Source organism: Chiloscyllium plagiosum, unplaced genomic scaffold, assembly GCF_037043375.1.
Source record: "Chiloscyllium plagiosum isolate Xiang-an unplaced genomic scaffold, Cpla_swu_hap1 HiC_scaffold_6, whole genome shotgun sequence".
Lineage (NCBI taxonomy): Eukaryota > Metazoa > Chordata > Chondrichthyes > Orectolobiformes > Hemiscylliidae > Chiloscyllium > Chiloscyllium plagiosum.
The window spans coordinates 70,329,068-70,351,831 of record NW_028270144.1 but is presented as its reverse complement, the minus strand read 5'-3'; the positions used below and the strand labels follow the sequence as shown (position 1 = coordinate 70,351,831).

Here is a 22,764-nt window from a genome sequence, read left to right as displayed (position 1 = left end):
AACTGGAAAGATGTCTTCAAACTGTCAGCAGTCCAAGAAGAAAAGCTGGTAAGAGTTAAATAAGTAAACAAAATTAATTAAGATAGAAGTGACATTTCACTGGAATTGCATATCTACAAAGGATATTGCTGTTTTTACTTTGTGTTAAGATTTTTCATGTTGACTTTATTATAATATACATTTGTATTGTTTTCTCCTTTGTTTGATAAACTTATGTTCTTGTTTTAAGAGAACAGTGTCACTCTTGTGTGAATATTTTCATTGACTAGCCAACTGTAAAAATCAAATTTGGGCCCTGCCAGGTTACATTTCAAGCTGGGATTTGACTTATCCAGTATTGCCATCAGCTGGAATCATAACTTAAGTGAAGAAAGGAAGATAACTGTGTAGGGTAATTGGTAGATGCTTGAGGGAAGAGGTTGATCAGTATTTCAGTAGGAGTATGATTGGTCATTGAAGGTGGGAGGAAGAAGACTTGTTATTTGGAACAGTGATGGTTGTTGGATTTGAAAGAGCACTGACTTCACATTTAGGTAAATTTATTTGTAACTCTTCCCTTATTGGTTGCAGCTTACCCAACTAGATTTTTTAAGGATCCCACCCTATCCCATTTGATGCGATGAAAAGTCACATGCATTATTAAATGATAAATGACACTGAGCTGCATAAGGGGCTCTTCTAGTATTCTTTGAGGAAGAAACAAACAGGTTAGACCAAGGAGAACCAATGCATGTTATCTACCTGGACGTCGAGAAGGCCTTTGACAAGGTGCCGCACAGGAGGTTACTGAGTAAGATAAAGGCTCATGGTGTTAGAGGCAAGGTGCTAGCATGGACAAAAGCTTGGCTGTCTGGCAGAAAGCAGAGTGGGGATAAAAGGATCCTTCTCAGGATGGCAGCTGGTGACAAGTGACAAGACCGCAACTTTTTACTTGAACGATCTAAATGAAAGAACTGAGTGTGTTCTGCCTACGTTTGCAGACAATACAAAGATAGGTTGAGGGATAAGTAGCATTGAGGAAGTGGGGAGGCTGCAGAAGAATTTGGACAGATTAGGCGAAGTGGCAGATGGAGTACAACAAGGGAAGGTGTATATTCATGCACTTTGATAAGAAGACTAGAGCATGAACTATTTTCTAAATCGGAAGGAAGTTCATAATTCTGAAGTGTAGAGAGACATGTGAGAATCCTGGGCTAGAACTCTCAAGGTAAACTTGTAGGTTGAGTCATTAGTTAGGAAGGCAAATGCAATGATGGCATTTATTTTGAGAGGACTTGAATATAAAACAGAGGTGTACTTCTGAGGCTCTATAAGGCTTTGGCCAGACCACATTTTGGACAATTGTGTGCAGTGTTGGGTCCCATATCTTGGGAAGGATGTACTGGTCATGGAGCATGTTCAGAGGAGGTTCACTGGAATGGTCCCAGGAATGAAAAGCTTAACATATGAGGATTGTCTGGGTTTATACTCTGGAGTTTAGAAGGAAGGTTTGGTTGGGGGAGGGGGGGGGGCGGTGGATTTAATTGAAACATACGGAATACTGAATAGCCTGGATAGAATAGATGTTGGCAAGATGTTTCTATCGGTAGGAGAGACTAGGACCCAAGGGCACAGCCTTAAAGCAAAGGTAAGATCTTTTAGAACAAAGATAAGGAGGAACTTCTGCAGCTAGAGAGTGGTGAATCTGTGGAATTCGTTGCCACAGAAGGCTGTGACAGGCAGATCATTGACTATATTTAAGACTGAGATAGATAGGTTCTTGAGTACCAAGTGGCCAAGGGTTATGAGCAGAAAATAGGAAAATGGGATTGAGAAACTTATCAAGCCATGATTGAATGATGGAGCAGGCTCGATGGGCTAAATGGCCTAATTTCTGCTCCTCTGTCTTATGGTCTTATAGGAAATAAGGACAGGTGACTAAACATTCTGTTAATTGTGTCATTAATAAGGAGTGTCATAAAGGAAAAGGCAAAGTATAGAAGCCAAGAGATGTAGGGGAGGGTTTCAGAGCTTGAATCCCAAGTAGTTTTAGAAATGTCAGCCACTGGTGGAGCATTAAAAAGTGAGGATGGGCAAGAGGATTTTAAGACTGGAGGAGATAATGGAAACAAGGATTCAATTGTGACTCAATTTTGTTTTGATACTATGACAGATGCAGATATTTGGGATGGGATTGGAACAGGCTTGTGTAAATGGGATGGGAAATGGCAATCATGCGTGTGCAACGGAAGATGATGCAGCATGTGAGGGTGTGGGCATGGGATAAGAAGTGAGAAAGATCCAAAACAAAACTACCCTTTCTCCCTGCCCGCTTCCTTTCCTCCTTCCAACACCTTCCCACTTCACCACCATCACCATCACACATCTCCCATTACTCACCACCCCCTTACATTACATGCACACTACAAACGTAAAGTCAGTCTCAGGTGCGAGGCAGCTTGCTTATGATCACTTCCTTGTGCTCCCCTCCCAAACTATGAATTCTGCCTCGGTCAGCTCGGTGTGTACGCTACTAACTCCTTAGCCTTAGTTTCCTCCTGTTCCTTGATGCTTAGGACTTGGGGACTAATTCTTAAACTCTTACTTTTGTCTTTTTGATTATGTTAAGTCTGTTACTTAGAAGTTTTAGATTAGATTACTTACAGGTTGCTCATTTAAATGATCAATTTTTATTTTAAAAATGAAATTCGTATTTACTGTTGTGCCAGATGTATCTTTCTGAAATTTTCTCACCATCCCCGAAGTGAGACAGAAATTGAAATGTGAACCTTATCCTATTCCTCCCTGCTCCCCACTCCTGAATAGAAAGAAGTTGGTCAAACCTGATCTACAAGATTCACTGCAGCAATCTGCTAAGTTTCTTCAAAACCATCCTCCACATCCAGAGTCACATATTGCATGAGTTAATTGTTTGAAAATACCATTTTCATGTGTGGGTGCTGCAAGCACTTTTTTAGATTTTACCAGTTTTGTGGGGATGGGCTCCATGCGGTCAATGGCCACTTACTTAACCATCATGTTGAAAGATTTGGGAACCTTTTAGTAAACAAATGCCTACTCCATTTTCACAATTTTCTTTTCTTTCAGGCACTGCAAATACTATAAATCCATCAAGAAAACAGAATTGTATAATGCATGTTGATATGGACTGCTTCTTTGTATCAGTGGGCATTCGTGATCGTCCAGACTTGAAAGGTTTGTATACATTGAACTATTAGAAGTGGTTGAATTGTTGAATTGCTGTGTGAGCTGTGTACTCTGTATGGGACCATACTCTCGTTAAGGCTGGTGTGGAATTTTGAAGCACATTATTTGCTGTTTTGGAGATTTCGGAAACTGAACTTTGTTAAATACTGTATTGATTTATTGCTGTATTCACTGTTCTTGACCACTGGTATCCACTGGTTTTCATTTCATAGAGTCATCGAGATGTACAGCACGGAAACAGACCCTTCAGTCTAACCCACCCATGCTGACCAGGTATCCCAACCCAATCTAGTCCCACCTGCCAGCACCCAGCCCATATCCCTCCAAACCCGTCCTATTCATATATCCATCCAAATGCCTTTTAAATGTTGCAATTGTACCAGTCTATACCACTTCTGGCAGCTCATTCCATACACATACCACCCTCTGCGTGAAGAAGTTGCCCCTTAGGTCCCTTTTATATCTTTCCCCTCTCACCCTAAACATATGCCCTCTAGTTTTGGACTCCCCAACCTGAAGGAAAAGACTTTGTCTATTTATCCTATCCATGCCCCTCTAAGAGTGCATGGTTAGTATCAAAGAGCCCGTATGAGTGAGATCAAGGCCAAGTGAGTATATCCGGTTCAAAAACAGAAATTGCTGGAAAAGCTCAGCAGATCTGGCAGCATCTGTGAAGAGAAATCAGAGCTTCGGGTCTGGGGACCCTTCATGTTCTGAGGAAGGGTCCCCAGACCTGAAACATTTACTCTGATTTGTCTTCAGAGGCTGCCAAATCGGCTGAGCTTTTCCAGCAATTTCTGTTTTTGATTCTGACTTATAGCATCCGCAATTCTTTTAGTTTTTATTGAGTATACCTGGGAATTTGGTTCAGAGTCAGAATTTGGTGCCTGAAGTAAGATTTACTGCAAGTGAAGTGTACTGAGTAAGCAGTTCAATAAAGTGCGGGGATGCTTTTTGTTCTTCTCTTTGTCAGTCTGTAGTATTTGATCTCCAATTTTGAACAAGAGCAGGTAATTGTATAATTAAAATCTATAACCTTGTCAGGATTCTAAGAATGATATTGTTTTATAAGTATTGTAAACTTTAGTGTCAGTGGTAACATTTATTGGGAGGTGTAGGCTTTATTAATTACAAATCAAATTGTGATTAATTAGCGCACATAGGAGACAGCAGGACAAGTGCTCTTCTACGATTGCAGAATATGGAAGCTTCTGAATGCCAGTGTGATACAGGGTGCAAATGTCTGCAGTAAATGCTTGCAGCTACAGAAACTTTGGCTGAGTGACTTACAGCTGGAATCCGTGCTGCAGACACATCAGGGACAGGGACGGTTGCTGGACATCATTTGAGGATGCAATCATACTCTTTGGGATGGGGGTCTTCTGATTTGATCAGGAACAAAAACACATGACTGCAAATAAGGCAGGTAAGAGGAGTGCAGGAAGCTCAGCCATTGCAATTGTTCAACAGGTTTGTGTGTTTCCTCAGCTTGTTTGCATGAAGTTGAGGGTTGCAGGGTGGATGAGCTACCTGACCATGGCACCATGGTGCAGGGAACCATTCAGAGGGAGAGTAAACAGAAATGTTTTTAATGGTAGGGGTGTGCAGTGAGTTCGGGCAGGAAATGACATGTGTTCTTTGCTGCTGAGAACAATGTCTAGACCACTGTTGTCAATCTGATGCCAGAGTTCAGAATATCTGCTCTGAGCTGGAAAATAATTTGCAGTCAGAGAGGGGAAGATATAGTTGTAATCACCAAAGGCATAGGTAGAACTAGGAGAAAGGTTCTACTGAAAGTATCTGAGAAGTTAACTGCTAAATTATAAAACAAATTTTCAATAATAATAATCTCTGGATCACTACCTGAACCACATTTAAGTTAATGTGGCGCTTAAGGATTAGTTTGGGACAAGTGAGCTCTGATTTGTGGGCCACTGCTGCCACCAGTGTAGGGGAAACAATTATCAGTATTGTTGGAGCAATGTATGTCTGAACTGTGCTGGAATTAGTGTATTTGTTTAATCAGTCTTGGCATTTGGACATCTCTGGCTGGACCAATATTTATTGCCACTCATAGTTGCCTTAAGAAGGTGGTGATGAGCTGCCTTCTTGGACAGCTGACGTCCATTTGCTGTAGGTAGACCCACTATGCCATGAGTGAGAGGGTTTCAGAATTTTTACCCAGCAACACTGAAAAAATGATTATGTATTTCCAAATCAGAATGGCAATGATTTTGGGTCAAACATGGAGGTGGTATCCCCATGTATCTACTGCCCATGCCCTCGTAAGTAGCAGTGGTCGTGGGTTTAGAAGGTGCTGCTTTATCCTGATGGTGTGGAATTTCAGTGGAGAGTATTCCACCAAACTCATGACTTGGTCCTTTATAGACAGTCAGACTTTAGTGAATTCCACTTGGCAGGATTCCTAGCCTGTGACTTGCTTTTGTACCTGAAGTGTTTATATGGCTGGTCCAGTGCAGTTTCTGCTTGGTGGTACTCCTAGGTTGTTGATGGAGGGGATTCAGAAACGCTAATGCTGCTAAATTTCAAGGGGAGATGGTTAGATTATTGACTGTGGGGTAGTTGTTGCCTTGCACTTGTATGGCATGAATGTTAATTGTCACTTTCATCAAACGTTTCCACTTCTGATAGTAGGGTGTCCAAGGGGTAACCATCTTCAGCTGCTTCACCAGTGACCTAATCAAAGATGGTATTGTGCAGTATTAGAGATAATCTTGATTCTGAAGATTAGGATATTGAATTGGTTTGGGTGGAGATGAGGAATAGTAAGGGAAGTAAGTAATTATAGTGGAAGTGGTCTGCAGGTTCCCACTCGCAGTAACCATGATTTGGCAGTAAGTTTACAAGAAATACTGGGAGCCTGTGATAAAGGTACAGCAATAATCATGGGTGATTTTAATCCACATATAAACTGGAAAAAATTATATTGGTAATATTAACCTTGATGAAGAGTCCATAGAATGCCAAAGAGAGTTTCTTGCAACAACACAGTGTGGGATAACTACAGGCTTCTGTGAGGGGTGGAAAAAAAAGGTCTAAGCGGACTCAAAACATTAGCACAGTTTCTCTCTCCACAGATGCTGCCAGACTTGCTGAGTTTCTCCAGCATTGTCTGTTTTTGTTAGAGAGCAGACCATACTAACATTGGTTTTGTGTAACGTGATTTCATGATTTCACAGTAAAGGCAATTCTGAGTATTAGTGATCATAATATGCTTGCATTTTATCTCCAGTTTGAAAGGGAGATGGATAGTTCAAAGACTGGTGTTTTACCCTTAAATTAGGGCAACTATGCAGAAGGGCATGCAAGCTGAGGTGGCTGAAGTGAACTGGGATATTCAGCTAGGCAATAGATCAGTAAAGTAGTAATGATGTACATTTAAAGAGATATTTCAGATTATTTAGAACAAGGACTATACAAAAAGAAAGCAGCAGGACCAACCATCTCTGGTTGCTTAAAGAAGTTTAGGAAAGCATTAAACTTAAGGAAAAACACAATTATGCATAGATGAATGGCAGGTCAGATGACTAGTCAGAATACAATGAACAGTATTGAAAGTCTAAAAGATTAATTGGGACAAATGAATTAGAGCATGATAGGAAGCTAGTTAAAATTGTGAAAACAAATCACAATAGTTGAGAGAGGTGGTCCTCTGCCAATAATGGGATGTTAATTGTTCATAATAAAGAAATAGCACATAAAGGTAATAAATAATTTGCTTCTATCTTCACTATATATATTTCACAAAAAACAGCTCAGAATTACCTATAAATGAGGAGGTATATGACAGCAAGGAACTTAGAGTCATAGAGATGTACAGCACGGAAACAGACCCTTCGGTCCAACTCGTCCATGCCAACTCAATCTAGTCTCATCTACCTGCACCCGACCCATATCCCTCCAAACCCTTCCTATTCATATACCCATCCAGATTTAGGGTGTAGGTTTGCTCACTTAGCTGTAGGTTTGACATCCAGACGTTTCATTACGTGGTTAGGTAACATCATTAGTGGTGACCTCCAAGTGAAGTGAAGCTGTTGTCTCCTGCTTTCTATTTATATATTTGTCCTGGATGGAGTTCCTGGGGTTTGTGGTGATGTCATTTCCGGTTCATTTTCTGAGGGGTTGATAGATGGTGTCTAGATCTATGTGTTTGTTTATGGCGTTGTGGTTGGAGTGCCAGGCCTCTAGGAATTCTCTGGCATGTCTTTGCTTAGCCTGTCCCAGGATAGATGTGTTGTCCCAGTCGAAATTGTGGTTGTTTCCCTCCGTGTGTAGGGCTACGAGGGAGAGAGGTCGTGTCTTTTTGTGGCTAGCTGGTGTTCGTGTATCCTGGTGGCTAACTTTCTTCCTGTTTGTCCTACGTAGTGTTTCTGGCAGTCCTTGCATGGAATTTTGTAGATGACGTTGGTTTTGTTCATGGGATGTACTGGGTCTTTTAAGTTTGTTAGTTTTTGTTTGAGAGTGTTGGTGGGTTTGTGTGCTACTAGGATTCCGAGGGGTCTTAGCAGTCTGGCTGTCATTTCTGAAACTACTTTGATGTATGGTAAGGTGGTTAGGGTTTCTGGCTGTTTGGTCTGCTTGTCGTGGTTTGTTCTTGAGGAATCTGCGGATTGTTTTTTGAGTATCCGTTCTTCTTGAATACGCTGTATAGGTGGTTCTCCTCTATTTTCCGAAGTTCGTCTGTGCTGCAGTGTGATGCGGTTCGTTGGAATAGTGTTCTGATACAACTTCGTTTGTGTGTGTTGGGATGATTGCTGGTGTAGTTAAGTATTTGGTCAGTGTTTGTCGGTTTTCTGTATACGCAGGTTTATAGTTCTCCGTTGTCCTTTCTTTCGACTGTGACGTCCAGGAATGCGAGTTTGTTGTCGGTTTCTTCCTCCTTGGCGAACTTTATGCCTGTGAGGGTGTTGTTGATGATGTTAAATGTCTCTTCTATCTTGTTTCGTTTTGTGATGACAAAGGTGTCATCCACGTAGCGGACCCAGATTTTTGGTTTGACCAAAACATGACCTCCCAACTCCTGTACTCAATACTCTGACCAATAAAGGAAAGCATACCGAATGCCGCCTTCACTATCCTATCTACCTGTGACTCTACTTTCAAGGAGCTATGAACCTGCACTCCAAGGTCTCTTTGTTCAGCAACACTCCTTAGGACCTTACCATTAAGTGTATAAGTTCTGCTAAGATTTGTTTTCACATTTATCTAAATTAAACTCCATCTGCCACTCCTCAACCCATTGGCTCATCTGATCAAGATCTCGTTGTAATCTGAGGTAACCTTCTTTGCTGTCCACTACATCTCCAATTTTTGGTGTCATCTGCAAACTTATTAACTATACCTCTTATGCTCACATCCAAATCATTTATATAAATGATGGACCCAGCACCAATCCTTGTGGCACTCCACTGGTCACAATCTGTAAAACAACCTTCCACCGCCACCCTCTGTCTTCTACTTTCGCGCCAGTTCTGTATCCAAATGGCTAGTTCTCCCTGTATTCCATGAGACCTAACCTTGTTAATCAGTCTCCCATGAGGAACCTTGTCGAACGCCTTACTGAAGTCCATATAGATTGCATCTACCACACTGCCCTCATCAATCGTCTTTGTTACTTCAAATAACTCAGTCAAGTTTGTGAGACATGATTTCCCATGCATGAAGCCATGTTGACTACCCCTAATCAGTCCTTGCCTTTCCAAATACATCTACGTCCTGTCCTTCAGGATTCCCTCCAACAACTTGCCCACCACTGACATCAGGCTCACTGATCTATAGTTCCCTGGCTTGTCCTTAACACCTTTCTTAAATAGTGGCACCACGTTAGCCAATCTCCAGTCTTCCGGCACGTCACCTATTGATGATAGAAATGGTGAAATTACAATCACAAGGGAAGCAATGCTGATTGAAAAGCCTCTGGGTCTTGATGGACCCTCTCCCCCCCCCCCCCCCCCCCCCCCCCCAGGTTTAAAAATGCTGTCTAATGAGGTAGTAGTTGTGTTGGTATTAGCTTTCCAAAATTCATGAGGTTCAACAAATGTCCTGTCTGGAAAATATAACCCCTTTATTCAAGAGGTGTGAGGCAGACCTCAGGAAACTATACACTGGCTAGCTTGACATCTATCATAGGGAGTGTGTTAGAATTGATTATTAAGGAGGTTGTAAGCAAATAGTTGGAAAAATGCAAATTACTGAAGAAGAGTAAGCGTGGTTTCGTGACATGGAAGTTATTACATCAATTCATTGGAATTCTTTGAAGGTGTAACATGCACTACGGATAAAGGGGAGACAACTGATATACCGTACTTGGAGTTCCTTGAGGCATTTAATGACTCAGTTATTTTGCAGTGTCGGAGCTTTTGGAGTAGGGATTGGCATATGATCATGCATAAAAGATTGACTGCCTGGCAGAAAGCAGTGTGTAAAAAAGGATCTTTGGCAGACTGAGATGAGTAGTGTGTTGTAGGGGTCTCTGCTAAGCCCTCAACGTTTTTGAAATTTATAGAAATTATTTAGTTAAGGAGATTGAAGATATAGTGGCTAAATTTGCAGACACAAAGGTAGGTCGGAAAGTGGGATGTGACAACATAAGGTGCAAAACTGATATAGATAAGTTGAGTGAGTGAACAAAAATCTGGCAGATGGAGTTTAATGTTGCTCAATTTGGCAGGAATAATGGAAGTTGTTATATGAGTGGAGAATGACAGCATATTTCCAAAGGAGCAGAGGGATTTAGTGCTTTAGTACACCTGTCACAGAAAATTAGTATGCAAGAACAGCCAGTCATTAAGACAGCTAATGGAGTCCTGTCCATTGTTATGAGAGCAATTGAAGACAAAACTAAAGATTTTATGTTTCAGTTTCACAGGGAATTGGTGACAGCCTGGGTTTGTTTTCACTACAGAAGAGTGATGGAGTATTGGATTGATGTTTATAAGATCTTGAATGGTCTTGACAAGTTGGATGTGGAAAGGATGTTTCCTCTTGTGCATTAGTCTAGATCTAGGAGGTGCTGTTTTAAAAGCAGGATTATTCAGGTAGACAAAGGGAAATTTGTTCTGAGGGTTATGCATCTTTGGAACTCTCGGCTTCAGAAGGTGGTGGAGTGGAGCAATCAAATATTTTTCGAAGTCAGAGGTCACACAACATCAGTTATAGTCCAACAGGTTTATTTGAAATCACACAAGCTTTCGGAGCGCAGCCGCTTCATCACATGCAATGAGAGCAGGGCATATGGACACAGTTTATAGGCAGAGACCAGTCAGGTTCCAGGTTAAAAGTCTGAGACAGATTCTGAACAAAGCCTCACGTCTACAGTATCTGACCTGAGATGTCACATTTTGTATATCCCTATCGCTCTGCCTGATTATAATGATAGCACAGTACCGACATTGATTTTATAAACATTTTGCACGTCATCTAACACTCTTTATCAGCTGCAGAGATGTATTGTCTGGTACTCCACTCGCACCAGTTGTATGATCATTTGGCCTGGCTGCTGTTGATTTCTCTGCCTATAAATTCTGTATCTGTGTGCTCTGCTCTCTCACCACTTGACGAAGGGGCTGCGCTTCAAAGGCTTGTCTGATTTCAAATAAACCTGTTGGACTATAAAGTGGTTCATGTGATTTCTGACTATGTCCACCTCAGTCCAGCACCTGCACTTCCACAATATGTTTAAGGTAGACACTGGTAGATTCTTGTTCAGCGAGAGAATCAGAGGTCATTGGAGTTAGATGAGAATGTGGAATTCAAAACACAGTCAAATTATCTATGATCTTCTTGAATGGTGGAGCAGGCTTGAAGAACCATATGGCCCACTCTTGCTCCCAGTTTGTATGTTTGTAAGGTATGAAGAACAAATCAATCTACACAATCTATGCTACAAAGAATTTTTCAACTTTTCCCTTTGCGTTCCACATAATGGGCTACACTGACACATTCATGGTCATAGTGCTAAATTGAAAGGCTTTAAAATGTTGTAGTTAATAGTTCAGCCATAATTATATAGTAGGGACGGAATGACATAGTTAGGCAGTCGTTATTCAGAAGTGAAGATTGCACATTTCAGAAGGAAGGGTCTGGGTTGGAATAATGATTTAAGCAGAGGTCAGTTTCCAGTATGAAGTGGGTACAGCTTTTCTATAAGTGAAATTTCAGGATAGCATTGAGGTTGGATCCTGGATTAATACTTAGGCTGGAGCCAGAATGTAAGTGTAGGGTCAAATACAGCATCTGATTAATAGCATAACTGTGATAATACTATTGTCACTAGAATGGAAAAGGTAATCTAAACAATTGCAAGCAAACCTGATATTTCTGATCTACCAGTTTAAATATGTCTGACAACCTCTGGAGTAGGTGGGACTTGAACCAAACCTTCTAGACATTGGTTGGGGCACTATCACTGCATCAAAGAGTTATTGGGAGATCTGTAACAAGTTGGTTGAAAACTGTTAATAACTATATGCATCGTTACTTGAATGCCTGTAAAGAGACTGCTATTTGCAGTGACTATAATACTGAAAAGAAGTATTTACTGCTATCCACAATTATGTCTGATTTAGAGTCTTGTGCAGTGGTAGTGTCACTACCCTATTTACTGTCCAGTCTATCTTGCGACAATGGCTACCTGGTTATCAGAATATCAGTTATATGGTATTGGTCCTGGTAAATTTATTTGATATATTGAATAAAATACTCATTGGGACTTCAATAAGCAGGTGAACTGTGAAAATCAGGTTGGTAGCAGATCTCGAGAAAAAGAATTTATGAAATGTCTATGAGATGGTTGTTTTTGGAGCAGCTTGTGACAGAGCCTGCTAGGGAACAGACAGTTCTGGATTTGGTGATGTGTAATGAAGCAGATTTGATGAGGGAACTGAAGGCGAAAGAACCAGCAGGGGGCAGTGATCATTATATGATAGAATTCACCCTGCAGTGTGCGAAGCGCAAGCTGGAATCAGATGTAACAGTATTACAATTGAATAAAGATATCTACAAAGACATGAGAATTTTGGTTGGGAGGGAAGCCTCATAGGGAAGATGCTGGAGCAGTAATGGCAGGAGTTTCTGGGAGTAATTCGGGAGATACAGCAGAAATTCATCCCCTAAAAAGAAGAAACATTCTAAGGGGAGAACAAAGCAACCATGGCTGACAAGGGAATTCGGGGACAGCATAAAAGCAAAAGAAAAAAACATTCAGTTTGATGAATATTAGTGGAAGCTTTTAAAAATGAGTAGAGGTTAACTTTTTAAAAAGCCATAAGAGGGCAGAAGATGAAATATGAGAGTAAGTTAGTTAGTAATACAAAAGAAGAGTGCAAGAGTTTTTCTGATATCTAAAAGGTAGGAGAGAGGCATGAGTGAACATTGAACTGCTGGAAAATGAGGCTGGAGAAATAGTAATGGGGAACAAAGAAATGGCAGAGGAACTAAATAGGTGCTTTGCATCAGTTTTCACAATGGAAAACCCAACATACTAGAACTTTGAGAGTCGGGGACAGAGTTGGATGTAATGGCCATCACTAAGGAGAAGGTGCTGAGGAAGCTGAAAGTGGACGAGGTGAACTACACCTGAGAATTCTGAAAAAGATAGCTTAAGAGATTATGGAGGCATCTTTCTGGAATCACTTGAGTCAAGGAGGGTAATATAACCTGAGCTACAAACCTTCTCAAAATCGATAACACCTCTCTTTCAGAGGGATGGAGGCGGAAGGCATGAAATTATAGGCTGGTTAGCCTGATGTCAATCATTGATAAGATTTAGAGTCCATTCTTAAGGATAAAATTGTGAAGTCCTTGAGGGTACATGGTAAAATAGAGCTGAGTCAGTCTGGCTTCTTTAAGGGGAGGTCATTCCTGACAAATCTGTTAGGATTCTTTGAAGAGTAAATGAGCAAGTTAGACAAAGAAGAGCTATTTGACGTGATCTATTTGGATTTACCAAGGGCATCGAACAAGCAGGCTGCTAAATAAGATGAGAGGAGAACATGGTGTTAGGGGCAAGGTACTGGTGTGGATAGAGGATTGGCTCACTGGTAGAAGGCAGTAGGGATAAAGGGGTCTTTTTCAGGATGGAAGCCAGTAACTAGTAGAATTTTGCACGAGTCTGTGCTGTGACCACAACTATTCACAATAGATGTTAATGATCTGGACAACGGGACTGAGGCATTTGTTGCTAAGTTTGTAAATCACACAAAAATAGGTGGAGGCACAGGTGGTGTTGAGGAAGCAGGGAGGATGCAGATGGACATGGGCAGATAGGAGCACGGGCAAGGAAGTGGCAGATGGAGTGAAATGTGAGGTTATACAGTTTGGTAAGAAGAAACCAGAAAATGTTTCGGTAATCTAAGGCACAAAGAAATTAGGAGTCCGAGTTCAGGATTCTCTTAAGTTTAACATGCAGATTCATTTGGAACTTAGGAACACAAATGCAATGTTAGCATTTATTTCAAGAGGGCTAGAAAATACGAGTATAGATATATTGCTGAGGCTGTCTCAGGCTCTGGTCAGACCGCATTTGGAATATTGTCATCAGTTTTGGGCCCTGTATCTAAGAAAGGATGTACTAACATTAGAGGAGGTTCAGAGGATGTTTACAAGAATGATCCTGGGGATAAAGGACTTGTCATATGAGGAACAGGAGCAGTTGAGGACTCTAGGTCTGTACTCTAAGGGATTTAGAAGGATAATGGAGGGATGAATCTGATTGAAACTCTCAAAAAATACTGACTGCCTTGAATAGAATGGATGTGGCAAAGGTGTTTCCACTATTAAGAGAGAGACTAGGACCAGAGGACACAGCTCAGAGTGAAGGGATGACCCTTTAGAACTGAGATGAGGAGGAAGTTTTCAGCCAGAGAGTGATAATTCTGTGAAACTCATTGCTGCAGAGGGCTTTGGAGGTCAAATCATTCTGTCTGTTTAAGACAGAGATAGATAGGTTCATGATTGGTAACGGGATCAAGGGTTACAGGACGAAGGCAGGAGAATGGGGTTGAGAAACATCAGCCATGATCGAATGGCTGAACAGACACAATGGGCCAAAAGGCGTAATTCTGCTTCTGTGTCTTATGGAAGATATTGGGTTGAAATATTATATCAGAAGGAAAGGAAAATGCACACTGAACTGAGCATTAGTGACAAGTTTCAGAAATAGGAGCCTCATGGGGAATTTCCTGAACAGGTGCTGTTTTCAGTGGCTGCAAGCCTTCAACATTCAATGCAAGTGGGAATAATTAATGGGGCAATGGTGAAGTAGGATTAATGTCACTTGACTAGTAAACTAGCTTTCAAGGCAAACTCCCCCTCTGGCTTTGTGAGTGTACCTACAGTACACGGACTGCAACAGACCAATAAGGCGGCATGATGGCTCAGTGGTTAGAACTGCTGTCTCACAGTACTAGGGACCCCGGGTTCAATTCCAGCGTCAGGCAACTGTCTGTTTGGAGTTTGTATGTTCTCCCCATGTTTGTGTGGGTTTCCTCCAGGTGCTCTGGTTTCCTCCCACAATCCAAAGATGTGCAGGTTAGGTGAATTGGCCAAGCTAAATTGCCCGTAGTGTTCAGGGACATGTACGTTAGGTGCATTAGTCAGGGGTAAACGTAGAGTAGCAAGGTCAGGAAATGGGTTTGTCTGGGATACTTTTCAGAGGGTCAGTGTGGACTTGTTCGGCCGAAGAGCCTGTTTCCATACTGTAGCGATTCTGTGATCTTCACTATCATGTTCTCGAGGGCAAGAAGGGATGGGCAGTAACGACTGGCCTAGGCAGTGATATCTATATCCTATGAGTGAATTTTTAAAAAATGTTCTGAAGATCCTGTTGAATTATCACTAAATTTAATTCATTAATCGAAAATTAAAACAAAACTCATCCCAGTTTTGATGACTGTGGAACTACAATATATTGTTGTAGCAACCCATCATCTGGTTCACTAATATCCTGTAGTGAACAATATCTGCTTTCCTTTACTGGACTGGCAGGTATGCGACTCCAAGTTAACCACATTAAGGTTAATTCTTAACTTCTGTTCATTCACAGTGTGTGGGCATCACTAGCAAAGCGAACACTTATTGCCCACATCTAATTAGCAGGAGAATGTGGTGTTGAGCTGTCATCTCGAGCTGAAGCAGTCCTTGGGATAGAGATCCTCCCACAATACTATTAGATCCTTTAATCAGATGCTCTGTAGAAGGGCAATTGGGAAAGGACAACAAATGTTGGCCTTCTCAGCGATGCCTGTATTTCATGTAAGAATAAATATAAGTGAGTTGCATAAAATTGCTTGAGCCATTCAAGATGTAATTAAAAACACATTCAAAAATATTGAATTTGCTCATCCTGTTACAAACCAGTTATTCTACACAGCTATCAGTAAGTTCTACGAGGCCTGTGTGTGAAAACTACCTGAGGGAGTTTCTATTTGAATAATAATATCATAGAATCTAGAAGCATTTAGAACTTAATTATTTTCAAACATTTTGGTTTGAGTTCCAAAATTTACATTTTCTGTGTTTGTTGCCTTTTTCTCATCCGAGTCCAATTCAAATGAATTGTGTATGATTTGATGTGAAGTACAGAAAAATAAACAATCAAAGTTTTTAATTTTCTGCCTTCTAGGAAAGCCAGTAGCTGTCACCCACAACAGAGGCCATGGTCACATGCCTGTCCGACCAAACACTAACCAACAGTTTGAAATGCAGTATTACCAAAAGAAGCTAATGAAAGGTAAGATAGGTGAGGAATTATCATTCTTATAATGTGTATTCGTGTTCTGTTAATTCAACAAAATGTGTAGCTTTTAATTATTGTACATGTCAAATTTTGTGATTTCTCGTTGCATCTGGTTACATTGAAGGAATTTTGGGATTATGTTTAAGGGTCAATTTCTAAGACAACTTACCCAAACAAAAGCACTAGAAGGAATTCACCAGGATATTGCCTGGGTTGGAGTGCTTAAGCTATGAAGAGAGGCTGTGAAAGTTTTCTTCGGAGCAAAGAAGAATGAGGGGGGAACCTGATAGAGGTATATAAGATTGAGAGGTGTGGATTGGTTGGGTAGAAAGCAGCTGTTCCACTAAGTTGAAGTGTCAGTAATGTGGGGGCACACATTTAAAGTGGAAGGAAGGAGGTTTAGAGGGAATTAGAGGAAAATATTTTCCACCCAGAGGGTGCCTGGGAGAGTAGTTGAGACAGATAACCTCAATCTTTTTAAAAAGTACTTAGATGAATTCCTGAAATGTCATAATATTTAAGACAATAGATCTAGTGCTGGAAACTGATATGAGTACAGAGTTAACGGAGTGATGGTGCAGACTTGATGGACTGAAGGACATCTTCTGTACTGTATAATTCCACACAACCAAGCATTAAAGTTCAACAGAAGTGAGTAATTCATGAACACATCTCTTTATTCATAAACAGCGCTTGGAGAAACCAGGTATTAAATAGTGAGAAATTTATCTGTTTCATGACAGGTTTAATTTTTATTCTATGTTTCAAATGAAAATAATCAGTTGAGTTGTATAATAGGTGTAAGATCTGCTATCACTATTGGCTTCTTGCCAATAAAAGTTGAATGCCATCCTTTTGTGCTGTGAACACCCTGGTACCATGTTGTTTTGCATGGACATTCCTTTCCAGCTGTGCATGCAGAGATTAAAAATAGAAACACTGACAAGTTTGTAAGCAGAAATGTAAAGTTTTCCTTTGCACACGATAGTTTTCTCACTGCATACCTAATCAACAATATTACTCTCATCCAGATTTAATTTATTTTAAGCTGTTATCCTATTGAAGAAAAGACTGTAGCATGAAGCTCTTGGAGTTGGCACCTTATTGGCTTTATCAAAAAGTACAGGAATATGTCGCAAAATTCCATTCTAGTATCCCAGACTTAATATACTTTATCTTTGAGTGATTTTGCATAGAACATGTGTTAATCAGAAAGTGCGCAGAATGAACCTGTTTGAAAATACTATTGGGATGGGTATAGGGGTGATTGTGAAGCCTTAATGCCAGTGTGTGTGGTTATTGATTTGCTTAACTTTGGCCCGTAGCTTTTATGGAATTTTAATTTATGGGAGAGAGACATGGATATAACTCAAATCAAATGTAAGTTTAGCATTGTACATTTCATTATTTTTATAGAAGAGAAAAAAGTGCCTGAGAAGTTAGATGTCAGTACCTGGGAGAATCCAAATCCTGCCTGTGTGAATGGTACTAGCATGGATGTGATGGCCTTGTCAATGGCAGAAATTGCATCCTGTAGCTATGAAGCAAGGTAATAAAATACTGGTTTGAAGTTGCCTGTGTTAGACTGGGGTGTACAAAGTTAAAAATCAACAACCACCTGATGAAGGAGCGGCACTCCGAAAGCTAGTGCTTCCAATTAAACCTGTTGGACTATAACCTGGTGTTGTGTGATTTTTAACTTAATAAAATACTGGTTTGACTCGCAAGATATTTCTTCTAAAAATGTATACTTTTATGTTTGTGTATTTCATTTTCTGTGGCTTAGATCTTGAAGTGATAACAATAAAACATTACACCACTGAAACTGTTACCTTTGAGAGTCTGTTCATGTGCAAAATAACTTAAATTCAGATTTTGTTGGTGATTCTACATTGTTCCAAATGGTGCACTGTAGAAGTCCCCATGGACTGCTACCTCTATTGCAGCTACAATCTGATGAATCATCAATTTCTCTACATTGTTAACCTTACTGTAAAAACTCTTGAACATATGACATTTTTGACTGGGGTGTAATTGTATTTTTAAATGGTATTTTAATTTCATAGATTCATTGACCACTCTCATAGCCCTGAAAAGGTGTAAAGGTCCCATCTCGTAGTTTTAAATCTGAACCTAAGTGAACAGAACTTTGGTGTTCCACTCGGATGTTGTAAAGATCAAAAGTATCTGGAAGTGTAGACTATCAGTTGGACTTAAAAAATTGGCAGAAAAGGAACAGATTCTTCCTTTAAAAATTTGCATTTAAGTTTATGAAAGATCTTCTTGCTCATTACAAGTATGTATGTCATTGATTTTATCGTTCTTTTACTGCAGACGGATTGGAATTAAGAATGGCATGTTTTTTGGACAAGCAAAGCAACTGTGCCCTGAACTTCAGGCTGTCAGCTATAACTTCAAAGCCTACAAAGAAGTGGCATCAGTTTTGTATGAAACGCTGGCAAGGTATTGTTGTTTATTCTTGCATATAAAATTAATGAAAATTATTATTCTACCAGTGAATTAAACATTGCACTAAATAAATCACGATTAGTTAGAGCATGAAAGAATACATTTGCTCATTTTCTGCTTCCCTGTGACTAAATTATATTTGGTTTCATTTCTATAAAGGTTGTTATCTCTAATCCAGAAGGTCAATTTTACATATTGCACACCTGCTTACCAATATGTCTGCTGTGCATAATTGAAGTTTTTTAGTTTTATGCCAAATCATAGTGCCCTAATTACTTCTAGGTAGAAGTTCTATTTTTTATGTATGTTTGTTTAAGTGATGTAGATGTTGCTGGTTCAACCAACACTTATTACCTGTTCCTTGAGAACGTGGTGATGAGGTTGCATTCTTGAACTGCTGTACTCCATGGAGAGTAGATTCACAGTATTGTTTGAAATAGGGTTCCACTATTTGAATTCAGCAACAGTGTGGAATAACACTGATTTACTTCTAAGTCTGAATGGTATGTGGCTTGGAGGGGGACCTGCATGTCATGGTACATCTATTTGTGGAGCGCCTTGTCCTTCTCGGTAGTAGAGGTTATGAGTTTAAAGGACACAGTCAGAGTAGCCATGATGAATTTCTGCGGTGCATCTTGTAAGTACACCCTGCTGTCACTGTGTATCAGTAGTGGAGGGAGTGAATTTTTCGGATTATGGCCAACTGTGTGGGTTGCTTTGTCCTGGTTGGTGTTGAAGGTTTTGAGTGTTGTTGAAGTGGAATGCATCCAGGGAAAAGGAAAGTATTCCATTACACTTCTAGCTTGTGCTTTGTAGATAATGGGTAGGTTTCAAGGAATCAGAATTACTACAGAATTCTCAGTCTCCAACTTGTTGTAGCCAGAGTATTTATGTGGCTCTTCTAGTTCAGATATTCGTTAATGATAATCCCCAGATGTTAATAAAAGGCATTTGGCACTGTTGATGTTGTTGAATGTCAAAGAGCGATGGTTAGTTTTTCCTTATTGGCAATGGTCATTGACTGGCACTTGTGTGGTGCAAAGACTACTGACTTCTTTTCAGCCCAAGCCTGGGTATTGTTTAATTCTTACTGCATATAGACCCAAACTGCGTAAGTATCTGAGGAGTCATGATCGGTGCTGAACATTGTGCAATTGTCTGCAAAAGTCTCCACTTCTGACGTTATGATGGAGAAAGATCATTGGATGGTTGAGTTTAGAATGCCATTGTGAGGAATTCTTGTAGTGATGTCCCAAACAGAGAATCAGAACCATCCTCCTTTGTTCTAAGGTATGACTCCATCTAGTCTTCCCCATATTACCACTGGTTGCAGTTACCCTTAATGTCGTACTCAGTCAAATGAGTCTTAATATCAAAAACATTCACATCGCCTCTGGAAATCAACTTATTCAACCATTCAACAAGGTCAAGAGCTGAATAGCCTGAGCAGAACCAAACTGAGCATCTGTGAACAGGTTATTGTGAAAAAGTGCTGATTGGCAATACTTTCAGTGATCTCTCCTTCATTTTGATTGAGTACATTGATGGGGCAGTAATTGACTGGTTTGAATTTGAACTTTTTTTTAACGGACAGGGCATATCTAGACTTTCTTTGAAAATCACAGTATTGTCGCTATACTGGAACATTTTGGTTAGTTCTTGAGCACAAGTCTTCAGTACTATGGCTGACATTTTGTCAGGATTTTGCAGTAAACATTATGTTCATCCACTTCTTGCTATCATGTGAGTGAATGCATTTTGCTGAAGACTAGTTTCCGTGCTGCTGATCATCTCAGGAGGAGACCAAGACGAATCATCATCTCAGTACTTCTGGCTGAATGTGTTTGCAGTGCTTCAGTATTGTCTTTTTTATTGTTGATATACTCAGCTCCCCTATTATTGAAGATGAGAATATTTATGGATCAAGCTCCTCCAATGAGTTTAATTGCCCTCCAGTATTGATAGCTGAAATTGACAGGATTGCAGAGCTTAGATCTGATGTGTTGGTTAAGGAAGTGCTTAGCTCTGTCTGTCTTATCCTACTTTTGCTGATTGGCATGAAAGTAGACCTGTGGTGTATCTTCACCAGGTTGGCATCTCACTTTTGGGTGTGTCTAGTGCTGGTCCTGGTGTCTACTACTGTACTCTTTGTTGAACCAGTGCTGATCAGATATGGCTGATAAATTTTGCTGATGCCACAAAAATAGTTAGCAAAGTAAGTTGTGAAGAGGACGTAAAGAGACTGCAAAGAGTTATAGTATAAAATAGGAGAATGTGAAATTGTTCATTTTTGTCAGGATAATTTAAAACAAAAATTATCTGAATAGCAAGAGATTGCAGAGCTCTGAGATGCAGAGAGATCTGGGTATTCAAGTCCACGACTCTCAAAAGGTTAGCAAACAGATACACCAAATATGAGGAAGGCTAATAGAATGTTATTGTTTTGTTGCAAGGAGAATTGAATACAAATGTGGAGAGGTTATTTGCTTGAACAAAACAAGGCATGGATGAGTCCCCTTCTGGAGATTTGTGCATAGTATTTGTCTCCTTATTTAAGAAGGGGTGTAAGTGCATTGGAAGCAGTTCAGAGAAAGTTTACCTGAAATTGACAGGTTGTTTTATGAGGATTGGTTAGAAAGGTTAGGCTTGTATCCACTGATGTTTAGAAGATAAAGACACTGATTGATTTAAAAAATATAAGATGATTTTGTCACTTACATAAATGATTTGGATGCGAGCATAAGAGGTACAGTTAGTAAGTTTGCAGATGACACCAAAATTGGAGGTGTAGTGGACAGCAGGATCTTGACCAGATGAGCCAATGGGCAGAGAAGTGGCAGATGGAGTTTAATTCAGATAAATGCAAGGTGCTGCATTTTGGGAAAGCAGGATTTATACACTTAATGGTAAGGTCCTAGGGAGTGTTGCTGAACAAAGAGACCTTGGAGTGCAGGTTCATAGCTCATTGAAAGTGGAGTCGCAGGTAGATAGGATAGTGAAGAAGGCGTTTGTGCTTTCCTTTATTGGTCAGAGTATTGAGTACAGGAGTTGGAAGGTCATGTTGCGGCTGTTCAGGACATTGGTTAGGCCACTGTTGGAATATTGCTTGCAATTCTGGTCTCCTTCCTATTGGAAAGATGTTGTGAAACTTGAAAGGGTTCAGAAAAGATTTACAAGGATGTTGCCAGGGTTGGAGGATTTGAGCTATAGGGAGAGGCTGAACAGGCTGGGGCTGGTTTCCCTGGAGCGTCGGAGGCTGAGGGGTGACCTTGTAGAGGTTTACAAAATTGAGGGATATGGATAGGGTAAATAGTCAAAGTCTTTTCCCTGGGGTCGGGGAGTCCAGAACGAGAGGGCATAGGTTTAGGGTGAGAGTGGAAAGATATAAAAGAGACCTACAGGGTAACTTTTTCACACAGAGGGTGGTGCATGTATGGAATGAGCTGCCAGAGGAAGTGGTGGAGGCTGGTACAATTGCAACATTTAAGAGGCATTTGGATGGGTATATGAATAGAAAGGGTTTGGAGGGATATGGGCTGGGTGCTAGCAGGTGGGACTAGATTGGGTTGGGATATCTGGTTGGACTGAAGGGTCTGTTTCCATGCTGTACATTTCTATGACTCTATTCTGAAGGCAGTGGATGTGGAAAGGATGTTGCATTTTGTAGGCGATTCATAAACTCGTGAAAACTATTTAAAAGTGAGGGGCTGTCGGTTGATAACCGATGAGCATTCTTTTATCATAGAGTAACTATGGAATACATTTAATTAAAAGATGGCAAAGACTCCAGTCACTACACTACCAGACGGATATGGATGCTTTGGAAACGGTACAGAAAAGGTTTACCAGGATGTTGCCTGGTTTGGGGGGGGGGGGGGTGTTTAGCTATGAAGAAAGGTTGAATAGACAGGGTTTGTTTTCACTGGAATGTAGGAGGTTGAGGGATGACCTAATTTTTGTAAGATTGTGATTGGCCTGGTTAGAGTGCAACGTATGGTGCTTTTCCTGGGGTGCAGGGGTCAATAAATAGGGAACATAGGTTAAAGGTATGTGTGTGTGTGTGTGTATAGGGGGGTGGGGGGAGTTTAAAAGAGATGTATGAGGCAAGTTTACGACGCAAGACGTGGCGAGTGCCTGGGATGCGTTGGTTGAAACAGAAACAGTAGCAGCATTCAAGAAGCACCTCGACAAATGCATGAATAGGCAGGGAATGAGGGATGCTGGTCTTATAAGTGAAGACAGTTTTAGTCTAGAAGGGAATTATGATCCTTCTCTCTAACTTTACAATATAGTGAGTATTAGTATTTTTATTAGCCGCCTTAATTTAT

The 22,764-nt window shown here is 40.5% G+C and overlaps 1 protein-coding gene across 3 annotated transcripts in view; it reads left to right on the top strand.

Annotated features, from left to right (window-relative positions):
* rev1 (REV1 DNA directed polymerase) overlaps positions 1 to 22,764 on the top strand; it is a 125,487-nt gene that overhangs the window by 30,185 nt on the left and 72,538 nt on the right. For 2 of the 3 annotated variants that reach the window (XM_043691686.2, XM_043691687.2), the window contains exons 7-10: positions 3,088 to 3,195; positions 15,854 to 15,970; positions 17,384 to 17,516; positions 18,302 to 18,430. In XM_043691686.2, coding sequence (XP_043547621.2) covers positions 3,088 to 3,195; positions 15,854 to 15,970; positions 17,384 to 17,516; positions 18,302 to 18,430 — 487 coding nt within the window. The remainder of the gene's footprint in view (positions 1 to 3,087; positions 3,196 to 15,853; positions 15,971 to 17,383; positions 17,517 to 18,301; positions 18,431 to 22,764) is intronic. The other variant, XM_043691688.2, reaches the window with a different exon arrangement.